At 46.4% G+C, this 21149-nt stretch overlaps 1 protein-coding gene across 1 annotated transcript in view; it reads left to right on the plus strand.

The window, feature by feature from the left end:
- LOC138961129 (neuron navigator 3-like) overlaps nucleotides 1-21149 on the plus strand; it is a 171152-nt gene that overhangs the window by 13194 nt on the left and 136809 nt on the right. Inside the window, exons 3-7 of the mRNA XM_070332729.1 lie at nucleotides 1201-1367; nucleotides 4182-5686; nucleotides 7392-8800; nucleotides 10742-10925; nucleotides 15599-17258. Of these exons, the coding sequence (XP_070188830.1) occupies nucleotides 1201-1367; nucleotides 4182-5686; nucleotides 7392-8800; nucleotides 10742-10925; nucleotides 15599-17258 (4925 nt within the window). The remainder of the gene's footprint in view (nucleotides 1-1200; nucleotides 1368-4181; nucleotides 5687-7391; nucleotides 8801-10741; nucleotides 10926-15598; nucleotides 17259-21149) is intronic.

Here is a 21149-nt window from a genome sequence, read left to right on the forward strand (position 1 = left end):
TTTGTTGTCGCCACCCTCCCCCCTCTCTCAGTCTTTCTCTCCTCCCCCATCCCCTCTGTTTCTCTCTTTGGGGCAATGTGTGTATGCTTTTTATCTTGGTTGGTTGTTGATGTTTCATTCTTATACCGAGAAACCAGTTGATGCTCGTTGTCTGATTGTCATCACTGTGCTGCAGTTTATTTGATGTGCATAATTTCGTTTCCTGTCTACCTTTGAAAGAGTGATAATGTGCCTGACTTTTGAAAGGGTTTGTCGAGAACAACACAGAGAATAAGATGGACGATGAATCGGTCTCTTGGGACCCCCTGTGTTGTGGGATGAGGTGCACGAGAAGGAGAACAACCGGAGCCGGATTGGTTGAAATTACACACACACCTCAGTTTTAACCAATCCCACCCCGCGGCTGGCTTCCGTTGGGGGTGGGAACTTTCTCGTGCACCTGACCTCAGCCCTGCATGGAGTCAAGAAACATGAACAACTAACCAACCAGCATTTGAAATAAACATAATCATCAAGATCATCGTGATGCTCATTGTTTCACCGTACATTTCTTTACTTTATTTGTTTGCTTAACGCCCAGCCGACCACGAAGGGCCATATCAGGGCGGTGCTGCTTTGACATATAACATGCGCCACACACAAGACAGAAGTCGCAGCACAGGCTTCATGTCTCACCCAGTCACATTATTCTGACACCGGACCAACCAGTCCTAGCACTAACCCCATAATGCCAGACGCCAGGAGGCGGAGCAGCCACTAGATTGCCAATTTTAAAGTCTTAGGTATGACCCGGCCGGGGTTCGAACCCACGACCTCCCGATCACGGGGCGGACGCCTTACCACTAGGCCAACCGTGCCGGTTTCACCGTACATATATATATATATGTATAGGTTACAACACGAGTGGTTTTTTATATGGCTTGTATTTCAGTCAAGACCCAGCGGATGAATATCATCGGGAGACACGAGCCTCTGGCCTCTGTGATGCCAACTGTATCCCTTTAAACCGAACTAACAAACCCATCAGGATCATTGTGATGCTCTTTGTCTCAAACTCTCAGTGTCTTCATTTTGTTCCAGTTTTTTTTGCTGTTAACAATTCCGCCCCCTTTCTGTCTTTAAAAGAAACACATTAATCAAAATCCTTTTGCTGCTCATTGGCTCACCGTCCTTATTGGGTTGTCTTTTTGTGTTGTGCAGACTGCCGTCCCCTGTACGCCAGAGTGGCAGCAACAAGTCCTCGTCCAGCTGCATCCCCAGCAGTAGCAACAAGGACAGCTCCAAGAGCAACAGGTCACATCCGGGCGCCTCCGACAAAGGCCGTTCCCATGCCAACCAGCAAAACCCTGCAGGATCTAACGCTTCAGGTAATAATAGTGTCCGCTGTAGTGATGTCATTAACTTCCCCTATAGTGACATAATTGACTTCCTGTTTAGTGACGTACTTATTCTGTCTGTGTTAGATTTTTTTTTATTATTCAATGTATTGTCATGTATGTTGTTCACACATGAGGAGAGAATCCTTCCACTCCCACATGTCGTCGTCGTCGTCGTCATGGAATTTTGGCGTAACTCGATTCTTGGCGATTTGGATGTGTTTGAGCTGTACTAGACTAAGTACATCATTCTCCGTGAGAAATATTCTCTTTAATACGATTGACAATACATAAAAGAACATTCCTTTATCTATCTTTCCATACCAGGTACAAATATCAACACTATTTCATAGTTAATAGAAATAATCAAATTCTCTTGAAAAGCTGTCTAAAACGGGTTACGCCAGATATCCATGACGACGACGATATATATATGAACAATCTACAAACTGGATGCTTCTTGCGCAGAGTTAGAATTATTTAGCTGAATTAATTTTGCATAATGACACCAGTGTTCTTTACGATTTTTGTTTGTGCCCTGCCTGTGTCCGTATCTCTCTCTCTGTGTCTCTCCCTGTCTCAGTCAGTCTGTCTGTCTGTCTGTCTGTCTGTCTGTCTCTCTCTCTCCTGTATCCTTTTTGAATTTAGCTCCATTGTAAGACTCCTTCCTTTTTAAGACCCGGTTTTCTCACACATTGGGAGCATTGACCTGATTCTGTCTTGCGCACGTGAAGCAATGCACCACCTGACCGTGCCTGTCAGCCTGCTGTCATCCTTTTCTCTATCTGATTGATGCTCAGTGGCCCAGATTTGCGCTCTATATATCCGGATCTGATTTACACTATACACAGATTGAAGATGATAGTACTGGTTAGAAGTTTTGGACATTAGTTGTAAGAAAGCCAAGAGTGATGTTTGGGAAAACACACAAAAGAGGCTGAAATTTGAGTGTTAATTCTAGTGCTCGCCGATCCGAATTTTGTTCTATATCTGGCTCAGACCACAGGAGCTTGTATCAAATTGAAATATTATATCCTACTCATTTATCCATACTGATATAAAATACTGCAGCAAGGATACAGGGGTAGGATACTTCAATCGATCTGTGCTTTGATACAAGCTCCTGTGGTGCAGACTGATTGATGATGACAGTTGACGAGAAACTGCAGACGTTTTTGTTGCACCTAGGTCAAGAGAGGTTTGGGGAAACCACACAGAAAGTAATGGCCCACATTTTGCACTATCTTTGATTTACATCAGCACACTGACTGATTGAAAATGACAGTTGTGGCGAGAATTTGCAGACGTTTTTGTTGCATGTAGATTACAAAGGTTCTGCTAGGATACAAACACTTCGTCTACTATGGAAGCAGACATTTTCGTGTTATAGTTATCAAAGATGTACCTACTGTATAGGAAGTACATCATCAGTATTGGCGTTAACCGGTAATTACCTGTATTTTACCGGATGAAATGAGAAAATACCGGAACAAAATTGGCTGCCGGTATGATCTACCGGATGGTTTTTGAACTACCGAGTTTTCGTCGCTGGTAAAACAACAAAACCAGTACTCGGAGTTGGACACTTACTGGTTCCAATGACCAGCCTACCGTTTTTTTCTGGACTGTTTGCATCATAAAAGTTTGCCTACCGTTTTGAAAAAAATACTAGCACCATCACTGCATCATGGTTCAAATTTGGTACACTAGTGCTACAACAAACGTCTGTGTATTCTTGTTATGTCTGAAAATACCAATTATTGTAAGCAGAAATTCAAAAGCAGATAGACTGCTAACATTCCAGAATCCAGAATTAAAAAGAAAGAAAGCTACTTATTGGAACGGTAATTAGACATTCACAAGTACATCGAGCCAATGGTCTTTATAGTGGACACACAAATCATTATGAATGATGCAAATGCAAAACTTAGCTGAGTGCATGTTGGATGTTTGTCTGTTTGTTTGTTTGCTTTACGCCCAGCCGACCACGAAGGGCCATATCAGGGCGGTGCTGCTTTGACATATAACGTGCGCCACACACAAGACAGAAGTCGCAGCACAGGCTTCATGTCTCACCCAGTCACATTATTCTGACACCGGACCAACCAGTCCTAGCACTAACCCCATAATGCCAGACGCCAGGCGGAGCAGCCACTAGATTGCCAATTTTAAAGTCTTAGGTATGACCCGGCCGGGTTTCGAACCCACGACCTCCCGATCACGGGGCGGACGCCTTACCACTAGGCCAACCGTGCCGGTCATGTTGGATGTGAGCTAAGTCAGCCTAAAAGTCTTTTACTTGTAGCAATTGCCTCATAATTGTTTGTCTCACTGTCTACTATCATTTTTAAAAACCATTAGGTCGATATATTTGTGAATGTTATGAATTTTAAACAAATAACCGTTTCAGTAACCGACCTTTCTTGTCTCTTGATGCCAAGTACTGTGTTATAGTATTTCTGCAACAGTTACAATGTAAATTGGTGTACACAAGTCCGGATACAATTCACTGCAGTTGATTGCTGGTTGCATCACTATGTCCTGGGCCCATTGGCTGCAATAGATTTGCTCAGTTTCTGTTGATATCTGTTCAACAGATAGTAAAGGGGGTCCTTAATGAAACCCGAGGTCAACTTCACGAAGACTTTGCAAAGTCTGTTTACCAAAACTTCAGTGCTAAAGCTTTGTGCAGTCTGCTTCGTGTACTGAACTTTACAAAGTTGACCTCACCCAATTAATAGGAGGCTTGAATTGTACACAAAGGCTTGACTTACTAAGGATCACTGTTTCTGTTTTTTCTCTCAGGATCTTCCCTAGTTCCCACCAGAGGGTCAGGGTCATCATCTAGCACCAACAACGGTGGATCTCAAGCAAGAGCTACATCGCCTAGCGCCGCTCCCACCTCAGGTATCCCGACACCCGTGGGGCGAGGTAGGCCCGGGTCCGGCGGTGACAAGCAGTCCAACAGGACCAGCGCTGGTTCCACTTCCTCCACCTCCTCATCCAAGAGCTCCTCCTCCAAGCCTGCTTCCTCCTCTTCCTCCTCCTCAGGTAACAAGAACTCTATGTTGGACAAGTTCAAGTTCTTCAACAAGGACAAGGACAAGAAAGGGGCCAGTAAAGGGGCCTCCAAGTCTGGAAGTGGTAGTTCCCGTGGGGATGTGAAGTCTTCCGGCGCTAGACCGTCCTCCAACGAGGGGGCAGCCGCCGCCGTTGCTGCCAGTTCTGGCGCTCATGGGTCCTCCACTGGAAATGCGGGTCTTCCTCGGAGCTCCTCCTCCTCCTCCTCGAAGGGGGGCAAGAAGTCCTTAGTGCGTGCCTTCAGCGGGAAGGGGAGGGACGGGGGGCAGGGGGAGGATGGAGTGAGGGTGTCGAGCCCCTCCTCCGCCAGTCTTCACCAGCTCAGCGCATCTGGGTCCAGAGCGTCCTCGCCCATCACCGTCGCCGGAAACTCGCCGGGCCAGAGTCGGCGTGCGGCCGGACCCTCCAGGGGTGACCCTCGTGGTGACCCTCGGGTTGACCCTCGTGGTGACCCTCGTCAAGCAAGCCCCACCTCGTCCAGAAAGAGCTCCAAGCTCGGCAGTTTCATCCCCACCGGTGCCAAAGCTGCGCCGCCTTCGTCATCGTCGTCTTCAGGAAAGTCGCGATCTTCCAACGCTGCCGGCTTTTCCTCCCCAGTGCCTCCTCCGTCTGGCCAGCCCCCCGCCACCCCCACCAACCCTCCCCCTCCCCTCACTTCCGCCATCCCCACAGGTATCCCCAAGCCGCAGGGCAGCCGGTCAAGCAGTGGTAGTAGTAAGGGGGGTAAGGAGGAGAAGTCTTCACGCAGTAAAGGGCTCTTCACCGGCCTGCCCGGCGTTCAACAACCACAGGCTCTACCTGCTTCCAAAGCCGCCTTCCAGCAACAACAGCTACAACAACAACAACAACAACAACTACTCCAGCAACAACAACAACATCAACAAGTGCCTCTGACACAGCAGCAGCTGCAGCGTCACCATCAGCATTTACAACAGTTGCAGCTTCAGCAACAGCAGCAGCAACATCAGCAGCAACATCAGCAACAGAATCAGCAACATCAGCAACTGAGTCAGCAACAGTCACGAGGTCGCCACCACGAACCCAGCAGCAGTAGCTACTCTGACCAGACCGTGTCCCCGACCTTCACGACCTTCAACCCGCCTCCAGTCAGTGACCCGGGCTATGCCAACCTCAGCGGGTCACCGACTTCACCGACCGCATCGTCCAAGCTTCATCACAGCAACAGCAGCAACAGTGTTCAGAGCGGACACGCCCGAGTGAATCTACTGGTAAGAATGATCTTGTTACTTCTCACCTCAAGTCTTTCTTTCTTTATTTGGTGTTTAACGTCGTTTTCAACCACGAAGGTTATATCGCGACGAGGGAAAGGGGGGAGATGGGATAGGGGAAAGGGGGGAGATGGGATAGAGCCACTTGTTAAGTGTTTCTTGTTCACAAAAGCACTAATCAAAAAATTGCTCCAGGGGCTTGCAACGTAGTACAATATATGACCTTACTGGGAGAATGCAAGTTTCCAGTACAAAGGACTAAACATTTCTTACATACTGCTTGACTAAAATCTTTACAAACATTGACTATATTCTATACAAGAACCACTTAACAAGGGTAAAAGGAGGAACAGAATCCGTTAGTCGCCTCTTACGACATGCGGGGTGCAGAGAAATAAGGATGTGGAAAAGAAGACTTTTGGTAAGTGAAATAAAGGTGATGGATCCAGTCAGGTAAGACAACAAGAAAAGAATTGGAAAACTGCAGGGAATAGTTGGGAGAGTTTTCTTGGAAGGAAATATAGGTGAAAGGACTGGTAAGGCAGAAATAAGACAAAAGAAGAGAAGTAAAGGAGTGGGGTAGCTTAGTATAAACACTCCCGCCGCGTGAAGGCGACCCCATGGGAGCTCTCACCTCAAGTGTCCTCTTGCAGATTTACAACTGATATTCATATATATATGATAAGCAGATTTACTGTAGTCTTCATCGTCAAAGCGCCACTTCAAAGATATTTCCTGTTTGAAGGCTTGTTAAGTCTTTATAGTGGCCAGAACTTCCAAATTGTGTAAGTCTTTGAAGTGGTGTTCAGATTTATTGTAATAAACGTGAATTAAAGATCTTCTGTTTTGCCCAATGTTTCCCTTTTGAAAAAAGAAAAAGTATAAGACATAAGATGTTATTACAACCACGTGCAGGACACATGGATGTTGCTTGGCTTGAGTTCATTCAATACATAATAGTTAATACATTCAAACACAACGACCAAACAGAGTGATCACCGAACTGCGTATTAACTGTTAATGTGAGCACAAAGAAACAAAAAACAGATCTGTCATCAAACTGACAGGGGGATAAGATGGCATTTATGGCAGTCCTGTTTGTGTCATCCTTGGAAAAGCATGGATGTATTTCCAGATATGTTTATCGTATAAGTTACGTGTCTAGCTGTGGTGAACGGTGTGAACTCCGTGTAACACCCATGTTATAGTTTATATCTGCTCTTGTCTCTGTTGTCTTGTTCTTCCCTGTCTGGAATCCAAAACTGAATCTGTCAATAGATAAACAGTGCTGCAATGTATCTGACGTGTGTAAAACCCCTTTCTCTCTTGTAAACTGGCTTAGAATCCGCTTCAAAAAACAAAACAAAAAATTCTACAAAGTTATAACTGTCTGACATGAACTTTAGTAGTAATTTTGTTTCTATCTTTACCATTCCTGCAATCTATCAGACATGATTGTGTAAAATACTTTTTCTCTTCTAAAATTAAAAATCAGTATTTTTTTTTTCGCGGGCTGGGTTACGATATCCAATGACTGAATGGGTATATCTTCTACAACGTCATAATTTGTTGTCATAGATGTTAATCCCACTCTGTTTCTTTCACAGGCACTGGACATGACGAAGTCAGTAAGTGGGTAGCTTCTAAACAGTTACAATTTTGTATAATGGATTTGAATCCCACTGTGTTTTATTCTCTATCACAGGCGCTAGACATGAGTGCCAGAGCGGGCACCAACCAGGACGGCCGCATGAAGACGCCGAGTCTGGAGCGTCAACACGCCAAGGAAGACCAGCGACGACAGGCCGGGTCAGAACACCCCATGGCCTCCCCCTCCCACCCCCACTACGTCCCCGTCAACATCCCCGCTCAGGGCGTGGAGGGCGGGTCGTCTCGTCAGTACCTGCCGAGGTCATCAGGGGACAGAGGTCACGTGGAGACCGCCCCTGTCAGCCCGCTCAGCTCCCCCAGCGTCACGCGTCACGGTCTGTCGCCCAACTCCTCAGCGGCGGTCAACGTGGTCAAGCCCACGTCACACAGCAAGGCCACCAAGACCGACAGCAACACGCAGACCAACCTCTCCGTGCTGAAAAAGTCGTCCGCTCGCCAGAGAGTGGAGGGGTCGGGGTCGTCAAGGTCACAGGACGGCGGACGTTCCAGCCCCAAGTCCGAAGTAGACTCTGAACGGTCCAGTCCCCGGAGTGAAAGGTCGAGCCCCAGAAGTGAAAGGGCAAGCCCGAAGAGTGAGCGGTCTAGCCCTAAACGAGGGCATGATGTTTCTGTGGACGAGAGCAGTCAGGTGTCTTCCAACCGTTCTTCCCCTGCAGTGTCTCGCAAACAGCTGGAGCACGGAGGCCAGGCTGTACCCCTGGCCAGTGACTTCAGCAACGCCGCTCAGGTCAAAAGCATCACCTCCCCCACCGGTACCAACTCCCCCAAACTGGGGGTCAAGATGCTCAACTCTCACCTGGGCAAGCCGGCAAACAACGTTGCGATCGTTCAGCCGCGCCACGGGGAGAAAATCGAAACGACCTTCGACACAGAAGTGCGCACAGAAACCAAACAACCTTCAGGGAAGGAGACGACGTTCACAGGCAACGACGAGAAAACGACGTTCGTGGACGACTCGGGTGAAGCGATGGATATCAAGCCCATGCAGCCAATCATGCGTGCTTTGCCGTACGGGTATTTCCGTGGATACAGCGGATACTCCGGCCTCTCCAGCAGTCGGAACTTTCACATTCCAGGAATCTCAGTCCCTGCAGCAGTGTACCCGGCTCGCGCTCAGAGCCAGGGGTACGGCGTCAACCGCCAGATGATGGACCCCAACAAGTCGTACTCGGGTCAGAACATCAAGCGTGCCGGCTCCACCAACTGCCCCTCGGACACTGACTACGGGTCTGACATGGATACCTATGACTACGTGTCGGGCTACATGTCTGACGGGGATATACTGAAGGGCAACAACAGTCGTAACGACGACTGGACGAGTGGATACCTGAGTGAAGGAGGGGCCTCGCTGTACGCACGGCGACTGCAGCAGCGATTCAGAGAAGGGATGCAGGCGGTGAAGGAATGCATGCAGAAGTCGTCTGGTCTCATGGATGATGACAGGTAAGGAGAAAGTCTTCATTTAGATCAAACACAACGCTGGTCTTCTCATGGGCCGAGTTTATTCATTCATGAATAAAGTTCATTACAAATATGCTGGTTATTTGGCAGCGGAAGTGCGTTGTTATCTATAGGCTATACTAGAGAGCACTTTCGGTTGGCCACCTTGACTCTTCAGGTATGACCATCGATGTGAGATTTAAAAAGCCGTTACATTTAATGAGATTCATAAATGTTACGCTTACAGTGACAGTAAAAGAAGTAGCCTCAGTTACATCAGTGGTCCCTGCGATGACAGGACACCCTTGGTACCAGCCAGTGTGTCCCTACATTGAAGGTGGCCTGTCATGACAGGTAACTGTTGGTCGAGCGATAGACTAAGGACCAACAGAACGTGTCCTTTCATGGGAAATACCCTCTCATTAGAGGGGTCTAACATCGCAAGAACCACTGTATCAGTGTGTACGCATTGCTTTTAAGGGTTATAAATATAATCTTCTGAAGAGGGAGTACGGCTGCCTATGGCAGAGAGATTACAAATACGTTTGCACTTTGAAAATACTTGGATTGCTTCCTGACAGTGACACGTAGGTTTAATAGTCTGGTGCATGACGGAGTGGTAATGTCTGGGGCACCACGACATGATCAACACAGTATATATGTATGCTGTAATATCTCTATGTTGGCATTGTAACAGCCCATCGTGTTTTGATACGTTTTGAGATGGTCGCACAAATGTTTTTGTCACAGACAAAAATCACGTTTTGTTCATAACACTTCCCTTTTAAAGCTTGGAAGCAAAAGGATTCGGGTGCATTTTGCTCTTTGAAATAAGACAAAGAGTTGAATTCACTCCTATTAATGTGAGAATGAGAGTTTTAAGGTTTTCTGTCAACATTGGCATCAGACAGCTAACTGCAGGAGCTGCCGGACCATTAAATGCCACGTCTGGAGGGAACATTGAAGAGGCTTTGTGGGCAAATATAGCCACAGGGTAAAAATAGAGTTAGAAAGGCAAATAAAAACCAGAGAGGTGAACGCTGATGGGATTAACTTTGTGTCGAAGTTTTCTCCCCACACTTTCTTGTTTGACTTGATTTGCTTTTCCAGTTTCCGCAAACAGCAGTAAAACTTCTGTGTTTACACAAACAAGTTTTTAAAGTGGCTGCTGTTTGCAATCACAATCACATTTCACACATTTTATTGATATTAAATTTTGTAGGACACTTCTAATCTTTTTAAGTGGATGTTGCCTTTACAGACTTACTTTGTCATTTTCTTCAGTGCTTCGCAAACAGAAAGGATTTGCTTTTTTCGTGTTGTTTTATCCCCTCCAGATTTGCTTACAGCTTTCAAACCAAAGTCATGTCACTAGTACTACAGTAATAGGCAATAGAGCAAAGAAGCAGAAACCATAAGATTTGTTTGGAGTTCACATGTTTTCATATAATTCTATAATTTTGGTATAATTTCAGCTATTCAAGGGCACGAACTTTCTCCTGATACCATTATATTTTTGTAGTCACTTTTCTGGCACAAACCTCGTACCTGCTTATTTTGTGTTTTGTTGCTTTGATATTAATATACGTCACGTGGGCAATATTGTTAAGTAGTTGCTAGCTCTGATGTTATGATTTTGGACTAGCAAGTGCCTTCCATTTAGCAGTGAGTTACACCCCTGTATATTTGGGCGTGTATAATATTCACTCTGTCTGTTTGTTTGTCTGTCTGTCTGTCTGTCTGTCTGTCTGTCTGTCTGTCTGTCTGTCTGTCTGTCTGTCTGTCTGTCTGTCTGTCTGTCTGTCTGTCTGTCTGTCTGTCTGTCTGTCCGGACTTAGATTCGATCGCTTGTTTGTTTTTGTTTGTAACCACAAGTTCAATTTCATTCTTTACTTTTGTGTCTTAGCGACTTCTTATTAATTTATTTATTTATTTTAATTGCAGCTTTGACGACAGCAGTTCAATCAGCAGTGGCGACATCAGCGACACGATCGCAGAGATCAGCACGGACGAGAACCTGACGGGGTCTTCACAGGGGGCGCTGTCAGACAGCAACGTCTACAACAGCATGAAGCGAATGCCGCGCGACGTGGCTCAAGGCTTCATGCACCCACAGCAGATGCAGCAGGTGAGCTTTCGTCTGAAAGCATGATGCTATAGTGTAAATGGGGTCTGGTAACTCAGTTGGTAGAGCACTTGTGATCTGCGGGTCACGGGGTCGAATTCGGGCAGGGACGGACACGGGTCACTTTTATGTGCCGACTTTGAGACAGTACCTAAGTTCCACCCCCGTGTCACTACAGTACAAGAAAATTGGTTGATTGAAATCAACATGGCCGAAGCAATGTTTTCATAAAAGAAGCGGTATTGTACGGGCACATTTTGAATGTGGGTTACATGTGTTGCAGAGTATTTATTTGAAAATCCGTTGGCATAAAAACATGCAAAGAAGAGTGATAGGTCCCTGTTGTGAATATAGTCAAGTGCATAAATTGATTACTTATGTTTCACACTAGTTTTGCTGTTACAGCAGTCCCTCTCATGAACGGACACCCTTGGGCCAGTGCAAACCTGTCTGTACATTGCACTGGTGGCCGGTCACGGGAGAGCCCCCTCCCCCCCCCCCCCCATCACACACACTCAGGCACACTGACGGACTGAGTGAGTCTTTGCTACTGGGAACGAGCTCTACTTGTCCTTAAACAAGAAGGTCAAACTACTACAACTTAAAACTGAAAGGAAAATAACTGTCCTGTAAAAATGACATTAAATCAACGGTGTCAGAAAAAGAGAGATAAAAGAAATCTTCAAATTCATGGGAATACAGGTATCCCATGAAAGCAGCCACGAACATACTCACAGAGGCACACATACTTGTGCAGATACTTTGCAAAAATATGAATTGAAAACCTGCATATGTGGTAATTTCTTTTTGTGTGTGTGTGTGGCTTTATTGAATACTTCAGGCAGTGACTTTTCCCTGTCCAGTTTTCTCTTTCCTCTCTCTTACCCCTCGTTTACCCACCCCCCACCCCCTTAACCTCCACTCCCTTTACCCAGCCCCGACAGCAAGGCAGAGTACACATTTTCTAAAAGGAAGACTACTCCTCTTCAATTATATCCAGAGATCTTCCAGCTGTCTCCACCATAAGCCAAGTGGTCGAGTCTTATACCCCCTTTCCACACAACCGTTCTAGGTCCCGTTCCCGTACCGACCAAGGAACGGTGAGGGCACGGGAGGGATCGGGACAGAACCGCAATGAACGTAACTGGTCGTTAACGGAACTGCTTTGAACGGTATGGTCGGTAGGGACGGCTGAGTTTGGGCTGCATGTTCACATTTTTAGCCGTTCCTCTCCCGATCAGAATGAACGGTAATGGAACCTCAACCCATCCGTAACGGAACGCTTGGATCGTTAAAGGAACTTAAAACAACGGTAACGCAACGGTAGCGCTCTCACACACTGAGTTGTCATACCCGCATTCCACACATCCGTTCTAGGTCCCGTTCCCTTACCGACCAAGGACGGCTGCCACTATGGTCTGACGCAGCTGAAAGATGCCAAAAAACGGCCGTTTGCGCAGCGTTCCATTGTTGTGGCAGCATTCCTTGGTTGGTACGGGAACGGGACAAAGAACGGTTGTGTGGAATGGGGGTATAACTTTTGACACCGACAAACTGAAGAATGAACAGATCTATGAGGTAACCGTCTCAATGGTCCAGGCTCAGGAAACAAAGAGTATATGGCCTGGGGCGATTGTAGCTTCCCTTCTTCGTGTCCGATAGACAAGGACAATAAGTAGTAGAGCATAGTGCAATTTCATGTTGGAATCTTCTCCACTGAAAGCTATAACCCAAAGACTGAAGACCAAAGTGCTTTATCCCACTTCTGACCCGAATCACCCCCCTCCTTCTACTAGGTACACGTGCACTCAAGTTAACCTCTGCTTTGACCTGTGTGCCAGGAGTCGGATGAGTGAGAGAGAGAGCGAGAGAGAGAGAGAGAGAGAGAGAGAGAGAGAGAGAGAGAGAGAGAGAGACACACACACACACACATTGACAGAGACAGACATAGAAAGACAGAAGCGGAGAGACTCAGAGGGAGACACAGACAAAGACATACATGATGGAGAGAGAGAGAGAGAGAGAGAGAGAGAGAGAGAGAGAGAGAGAGAGAGAGAGAGAGAGAGAGAGAGAGAGAGAGAGAGAGAGAGAGAGAGAATGTAACTGATCTCGTGAGAACGGTAACAAAACGAGACATGTCACCTCTCCGAATGCATTCCAATAGATGACCGCTCCTGCGGCCATCAAAAAGATCTCGGTCATTCTGCCATAAGTGCAGGTGGCTGATTACACTCAAACACGCTCAGACATGGGTAGCGCGATTCTGTTGCTGCTAGCTTTCCACAACCCCCCCCCCGCGGGTTAGGGGGAAGAATTTACCCGATGCTCCCCAGCATGTCGTAAAAGGCGACTAACGGATTCTGTTTCTCCTTTTACCCTTGTTAAGTGTTTCTTATATAGAATATAGTCAATGTTTGTAAAGATTTTAGTCAAGCAGTATGTAAGAAATGTTAAGTCCTTTGTACTGGAAACTTGCATTCTCCCAGTAAGGTAATATATTGTACTACGTTGCAAGCCCCTGGAGCAAATTTTTGATTAGTGCTTTTGTGAACAAGAAACAATTAACAAGTGGCTCTATCCCTTTCCCCGTCGCGATATAACCTTGAACGGTTGAAAACGACGTTAAACACCAAATAAAGAAAGAAAGAAAAGAAAGCTTTCCCCATGGAGGAAGATACCTGAATTTCCAAGTGATGGGGCGATAAAGTAATGAAAATGAAAACTGAAATAATGATTTAGATATAAAAAATGTCCCCCCTAAAACGGAGTGGGACAGCCTAAACGGCAGAGGAAAATCTCATACACGTCAAAGCCCACTTGATCCAACGAGTGGGGTGTGGGAATTACGGTAACTGCGGAAGAAGAACAATACATCGTTTTTGGTTACTGTGTGTGGATAATATTGTCATTGGGATAAACCTGTGAGGTCACTACTAGATGTATATCTTTTGTCTGCTAAGATATGCCGGTCACAAACACTGAACCAGGATCATGTGAATTACAAAAATATAACAGTGGAAGTAAAAAAAAACCCAGCAAATCATTATTCCCATCAGTTTCAAGAACAGGTTGCTAGTAACAGAGGTCATATGCCACGTGTTGATTATGCGGATCATGTACTAATTATAAATACATTAAGTTTGTTTGGTCCCTCGCAAGGAGCAAGGATTACTTTTGTATCCAGATGCAACAGCTGAAACCTGCTGGCTCTTTCTTTTTGTGTTGTTGTCAGTGGGTATTGTGTGAGGTTGCGGCATTAGCTTTACAGTGCACGATGTTCTTATGAATTATGCAGTTATTGAGGTCACAGCTGTGTTTATTGGAGACGTTGCGTTGGTACTTTGAAGGAGTGTGTGTGTGTGTGTGTGTGTGTTGGTGTCATTGTGTGTGTGTGTGTGTGTGTGTGTGTGTGTGTGTTTATGTTGGTGTCTGTATCATTTTGTGTGTGTGTGTGTGTGTGTTTGTGCGTGTGTGTGTGTGTGTGTGTTTATGTTGGTGTCATTGTGTGTGTGTGTGTGTGTGTGTGTGTGTGTTTATGTTGGTGTCTGTATCATTTTGTGTGTGTGTGTGTGTGTGTTTGTGTGTGTGTGTGTGTGTTTGTGTGTGTGTGTGTGTGTGTCTGTCTGTCTGTCTGTCTGTGTCCATGTCTTATTGTGTGTGTGTGTGTGTGTGTCTGTGTGTCTGTCTGTGTGTCTGTGTTTGTGTCTGTGTCTGTGCTCACAAGTGTGTGTGTATGTGTGTGTGTGTGTGTGTATGTCTGTGTTTTTGTGTGTCTGTGCGCACACTCATCTATTGCTCTTTAAGGCTCGTCAGAAAGAATTGGCAACATGATGTTAATCTCGTCTTGATGGAGCTGCGATAGTGCATGTGGTATTGATTTGTAATTTGTGCAGTGTAGTGAGCAGCTTCTGTTAATGTTATGATGCTATGGGCAAAGGGTAGATAAGCAGCACATAGAGCTGTTATGTGTGACGGACTAGGCTGTGTATGCAGAGAGTCGTGCAAGGTTTGTTACCTCCCTTTATCTGTAGATTGAGTCTTGTTAATTTTGAAAGCATTCTTTATTGGGTGACTATTCATCAGTTGAACTGCAGGCAAGAATTTGTCTGTGACTTTATGGGAGATAGCCCCCCATTGACAATGACAAAGTGAAGCTGTAGACAAACTTGGTGTGTGGGTTTAGAGTGTCTGACAGTCTGTCGGCAGAGATACTGTTAGTGGTAACAGGAGAAGTCTGTATAAGTATTTCTGATAGGAACAGAAGCCCTCCAATAAGTCTATTGTTTTCTACAGCATTTCTGATAGCAAGAGAGTTTCATATCGGTGCTCTTGAGTCGTTCTGTTGAGTACCTTGCTACACAGCGGTCAGGCTAGATAACTTTACCACAACGATTATAATTATGCATCTGTAGCCAAGTGAAAGCGAATTCACTTGCAAACGTTAGCTATGCCCACTGTTTACATTCAGGCAAAAGCACATTTGGAATACACGTGTAACTCAATTTGTGGAGAATAGTAGTAGTGGCATGTGTGGTGTGAATGAATGAAATAATAGAAAAGGTTTTGTATTATGTAATACATTGTATTAAATATCAAGTTGCAAAGTATCAAGTCTTGCAATTTTAGAACTGAACCGAAACAGTTGTTAATCTCCCTGGGTCCTACCTGTTTTCCAGGGAGGCAAGCGGGCACCAAACCTGGGCACCAGCGCTTTCATGGGCACGGACTACCACAGCGACTCTGGCATGGGGGGGCCGGCGGGAGGATTCAGGAAGTACTCTCTCCCCCAGACCAGCAAGCTGCTGAGCAGCGACCCCAGTGACTACGGCTACGCCTACTCCTCCATCGGAGGCTGGACAACGCGCAGTGACCAACAAGAGTACAGCTCTTTTCGCAAACTGTCCACCGCCAGTCAGCCCGAGTTTTCCCCTCAAGGCGATAGCGGCTACTGTGGAAGTGAGCGGACTTTTCTGCACAGGGAGCACTCCATGTCTCCGGGTCCTGGCACCAAGCGAGACAGTGAAACCAACACGGACCAGTCGCATCTTATGGACAACAGCATGAGAGAGAGACACTCCAACCGGATGAGCAGTAACGGGCAGAACGGAACTCCGCCCAGTCAGGGTTCAGGGGCGGCGTTCGGATACCGACGTCCTCTGAGTAACACCAGCACGGGCTCTGTGGGAAGCGGTGGTCGCAGTTCCGGGGGGTCGGGAGGTAAGGGATCGTCGGTGGTGGGGTCGCGCCTGGCTCGACACGGCATGGAGGGTATGGCCCAGATGGTGCGGTCAGGCAGCGATTCCGTCGCCCACACCCCCACCTCCATCCCTCGGCCCGCCAGCGCCGCGTCCTCGGCCCGGTCATGTCACTCCGACATGGGTCAGGACTGTTACCGCAGCTCCACCCTGGAGAGAAAGCAGCGCAGCGGTCTGACGCCCAGCAAATCCACCGGAGCCGCCCAAACCGACTTCCAGTCTAACTCTCTTGGACGGCGGCGTCTGTTCGGCAGCAAGGGGAGCCTGACGAAAGCGGCGGGGGAGAACAACGGGGGTCTGTGCGGCAGCACCATCATCTCCAACCCCCACGCCACCTACAGCAAGGAACAGGCCGCCAGGAACCTCTCCCACTACGTCAATCTGCAGGAGCTGCACGCCCGACAGCTGCAGCAGCTACAACATCAGCAGCAGCAGAGCAACTACGTCCCACTCGAGTTCCCTACCTCCAGCCAGCGCCACTCTGGGGGCAGCGCCACGGGGGTGTCTCTGGGGCCCAGCTTCTGGCATCGTAACTCCCACGCTAACGTTCCAGCCCCCGCACCGCCAGGTCAAGAAGGAGAGGGTATGGACGGTCTGGTCGTGTCCCCCTCCTCCTCCATCCAGCAGCAGATTCAGCAAGCCAGGGCTCTGTCCGGGATGGGGGCTCGCATTTTGCAGCAGCATCGCGAAACCTTGGCCGCGCTCACGTCCGCCTCGGCCTCCGCGCAACCCTCCCCCTGTCCCTCACCCAAGCCCGGCCTTCAGCGCTCAAACAGCGTTCGGTCCGAAAGGTCCTTCTCTAGCTCCCACAGCAAAGATCCCTCTCTGTCCCCGGATAATCACGACTCTTTCTCCGATATTGTAGACCCCACGAACGGTGCACTGCCCCCCACCTCTCCATGCCCTAGCAACTCCTCCCAGAGTTCTCGCTTCACCTATCCGTTGAGCTTCAGCCCCGGGGCGTCGTTAGGGGCGGGGTGTGGGGGAGGAGGAATGGTGCGGTCCAGCACACAGCACGGTCTGCCCTACAGCGGTATGGGGCTGACCAAGATGGGTCAGGGCAAGGAGGAGGATGGCAGCTGTAAGTCACAGATTGGTCGCTTGGTTTTCAGGCTGTTTGCAGTGCTTAGTTCTCACAGAATGATGCGTGTGTTCATTAATTCCTAACAAAGTGATGGTAATGGTTGACATGGTTTAGCTGTAAGTCAGAGATTGGTCGTTTGGTTTTCATGATGTGTGCAGTGCTTAGTTCTCACAGAATGCTGCTTGTGTTCATTAATTCCTAACAAAAAGTATGGTTCTGGTTTACATGGTTTAGCTGTAAGTCAGAGATTGGTCGTTTGGTTTTCATGATGTGTGCAGTGCTTAGTTCTCACAGAATGCTGCTTGTGTACGTGTTAATTAATTCCTAACAAAGAGTATGGTTCTGGTTTACACGGTTTAGCTGTAAGTTAGAGATCGGTAGCCTCACAGAATGATGCTTGTGTTCTTTACTAACAAAGAGTATGGTTCTGGTTTACACGGTTTAACTGTAAGTTAGAGATTGGTAGCCTCGCAGAATGATGCTTGTGTTCATTCCTAACAAAGAGTATGGTTCTGGTTTACACGGTTTAACTGTAAGTTAGAGATTGGTAGCCTCACAGAATGATGCTTGTGTTCTTTAATTCCTAACAAAGAGTATGGTTCTGGTTTACACGGTTTAACTGTAAGTTAGAGATTGGTAGCCTCGCAGAATGATGCTTGTGTTCATTCCTAACAAAGTGTCTTTGGTCCTGTTCTGGTTTACAGTGTTTAGCTGTAAGTTAGAGATATTAAGCTTGGTTTTAATGCAATGTGCAGTGCTAGGTGTTCATAGTAGACATAGTATGCTGCTTGTGTTCATTCCTAACAAAGTGATGGTTATGGTTTTTCATGGTTTATCTATAAGTTAGAGATAGATTGCAAAGTTTTCATGCTGTGTGCCCTCGGAGAATGATGCTTGTGTTCTTTCCTAACAAAGTGTCTTTGGTCCTGTTCTGGTTTACAGTGTTTAGCTGTAAGCTAGAGACATTAAGCTTGGTTTTAATGCAATGTGCAGTGCTAGGTTTCCATAGAATGCTGCTTGTGTTTATTCCTAACTGACAGAGTGTATGGTTCTGGTTTACACGGTTTAGCTGTAAGTTAGAGATTGGTTGCAAGGTTTTCATGCTGTGTGCTTTGCTTAGTTCTCGGAGAATGATGCTTGTGTTGATTCCTGACAAAGTGATGGTTATGGATTTTTATGGTTTAACTGTAAGTTAGAGATTGGTTGCAAAGTGTTCATGCTGTGTGCCCTCGGAGAATGATGCTTGTGTTCTTTCCTAACAAAGTGACTTTGGTCCTGTTCTGGTTTACAGTGTTTAGCTGTAAGCTAGAGGCATTAAGCTTGGTTTTAATGCAATGTGCAGTGCTAGGTTTCCATAGAATGCTGCTTGTGTTCATTCCTAACTGACAGAGTGTATGGTTCTGGTTTACACGGTTTAGCTGTAAGTTAGAGATTGGTTGCAAGGTTTTCATGCTGTGTGCTTTGCTTAGTTCTCGGAGAATGATGCTTGTGTTGATTCCTGACAAAGTGATGGTTATGGATTTTTATGGTTTAACTGTAAGTTAGAGATTGGTTGCAAAGTGTTCATGCTGTTTGCCCTCGGAGAATGATGCTTGTGTTCTTTCCTAACAAAGTGTCTTTAGTCCTGTTATGGGTTACATTGTTTAGCTGTAAGTTAGAGGTACTTAACTTCGTGTTCATGCTGTGTGGCTTTAGTATTTGAATGCCGAGGTTTGGCTGTGTTTGATATAAACATAATGGGTCTTATGCGCAGTCGGTTCTGATGGAATAGCTGTTGCTTTGAGTCAAGTTCAGGATTACATTTAAAACACATCAGCTTCTATTTTAGGCTCTGTCAGTGTCAGATTTAAGCTTGGGTATTGTGTCCTAGAAGGGTAGCCTGGGACCTCTGAGCCTGCTTAGACTCCTCTTTGTGTCTAGTGTTGGCCAAGCTGACTGTGTGTTTTCACAACACTGGGTTGGCCGTTCCAGCAGACTGGTCTTGAGAGTGGCTTTGTGTTGACTTGCAAGGCTTTGACTAGTTTTCAGTCCTAACACAAATAACAGAATGTCCCTTGTATTCAGTCGAGAGTAATGATGTTGGCTAAATTTAGTTCCTGCAGCATGCAAGAGCAGTCACGTTTGCTGTGTGTGTTAGAGCCCTTGATCGATTTAACACTTCCTTCTATTAGCACCTAATTTGCTGTGCAATCACGAGCAGGAAGAGACTTCAGATAATATTGACTGTGTCACCCTGACTTTGTGCAACCCTCCCCGTAATACGCAGACAGTGAGAGACCTATGTGTGCATGATCATGTGCTTGTGCATACATCAGTGAATGCACAGACATGCACGTGCGTCCACCCCCACCTAACACACACACACTTACATGTTACACACCGGGCACACACACACACACACACACACACACACACACACTTACATGGTAAACACGCACACACACATATTTACCCACAAAGGCAGACACACACACACACAAACACATTCTCTCTCTCTCTCTCTCTCTCTCTCTCTCTCTCTCTCTCTCTCTCTCTCTCTCTCATAAAATTATGACAGAAAATGCACCCGAAACCATTTGCTCAAAGTTCTCTTTGAAGAATTCGCACCACTTTATAAAACTAAACACTCCTCTTCCTAGGATAGACCTATTTAAATCAAGTCTTGTTTATTCAGGAAGCAGCCTCTGGAACGCTCTTCCGGACGCCCTGCGGCAATCCACCAACACAGATTCTTTTAGAACCAAATATTCTTTCCATTTAATGAACTCTATGAACAAATAAACTTGATTGGTATGTTTTCTTTGTATACAGTTGTTCATTATCGGAATTATGGTTTATTGTGACAAAATCACGAAGATTTGGCTCTGTAATACATTGTTTTGCTGAGCTAATGTATTGTTGGGTTACTTTCCGTTTATCTTCATTGCTTTACACCCAATTTTGAACACTACCTTATGATCTACAATGCTTCTACATAATGCGCTTCATGTACATAAACTTATATGTTCTACCATTAAAGTTTTTATGTAACCTTTTAAAAAAAATTTAATTGTTTCCCCTAGTCATAGTTATAGTAAAATAGTTTAGTCCCTCTTTAGGGCGAGGGCCAGATGCAAAAAAGCATATCTATGCTTATTCTTTCTAACCCTCGAAAAATAAAGATGTGTCATTGTCATTGTCATTGTCTCTCACCCCAAACATACGACCATTTATTGACACTATCCAGCACAGCTCACAGACAAATCTAATGAATCATGGATGTACTCTACACTCCAGTCACTCAGCCAGACTCCCTCCCAAGAGACACCCCCACCCCCGCTCTTCCTCCCTCACCCCTCCCATATTTATGATCGTTGTACACCCACAAAGAAGAAGAAAAACCCACTAATACTAGTACATGATGCCGAATCATGGATGAAGTTTACACTCCGGTCACTCAGCAAGACTCCTTCTCAAGAGACACCCCCCCGCCCCCGGTCCCGTCGACCCTCCAATATTTATGATTCTTGCACACCCACAAAGAAGACGGAAAACCCACTAACACTAGTACATGATGCCGAATCATGGATGAAGTTTACACTCCGGTCACTCAGCAAAACTCCTCCTCAAGAGAGACCCCCCCCCCCCCCCGCCCCCGGTCCCGTCGACCCTCCAATATTTATGATTCTTGCACACCCACAAAGAAGAAGAAAAATCCACTAACACTAGAACATGATGCCGAATCATGGATGAAGTTTACACTCCGGTCACTCAGCAAGACTCCTTCTCATGAGACCCCCCCCCCCCCCCCCCCCCCCCACCCGTCGACCCTCCAATATTTACGATCCGTGCACACCCACAAAAAAAGAAGAAGAAAGAAACCTAACACCAGTGCATGAGGCGGAATGA

Source organism: Littorina saxatilis, linkage group LG3 (assembly GCF_037325665.1).
Source record: "Littorina saxatilis isolate snail1 linkage group LG3, US_GU_Lsax_2.0, whole genome shotgun sequence".
In the NCBI taxonomy this organism is placed as follows: domain Eukaryota; kingdom Metazoa; phylum Mollusca; class Gastropoda; order Littorinimorpha; family Littorinidae; genus Littorina; species Littorina saxatilis.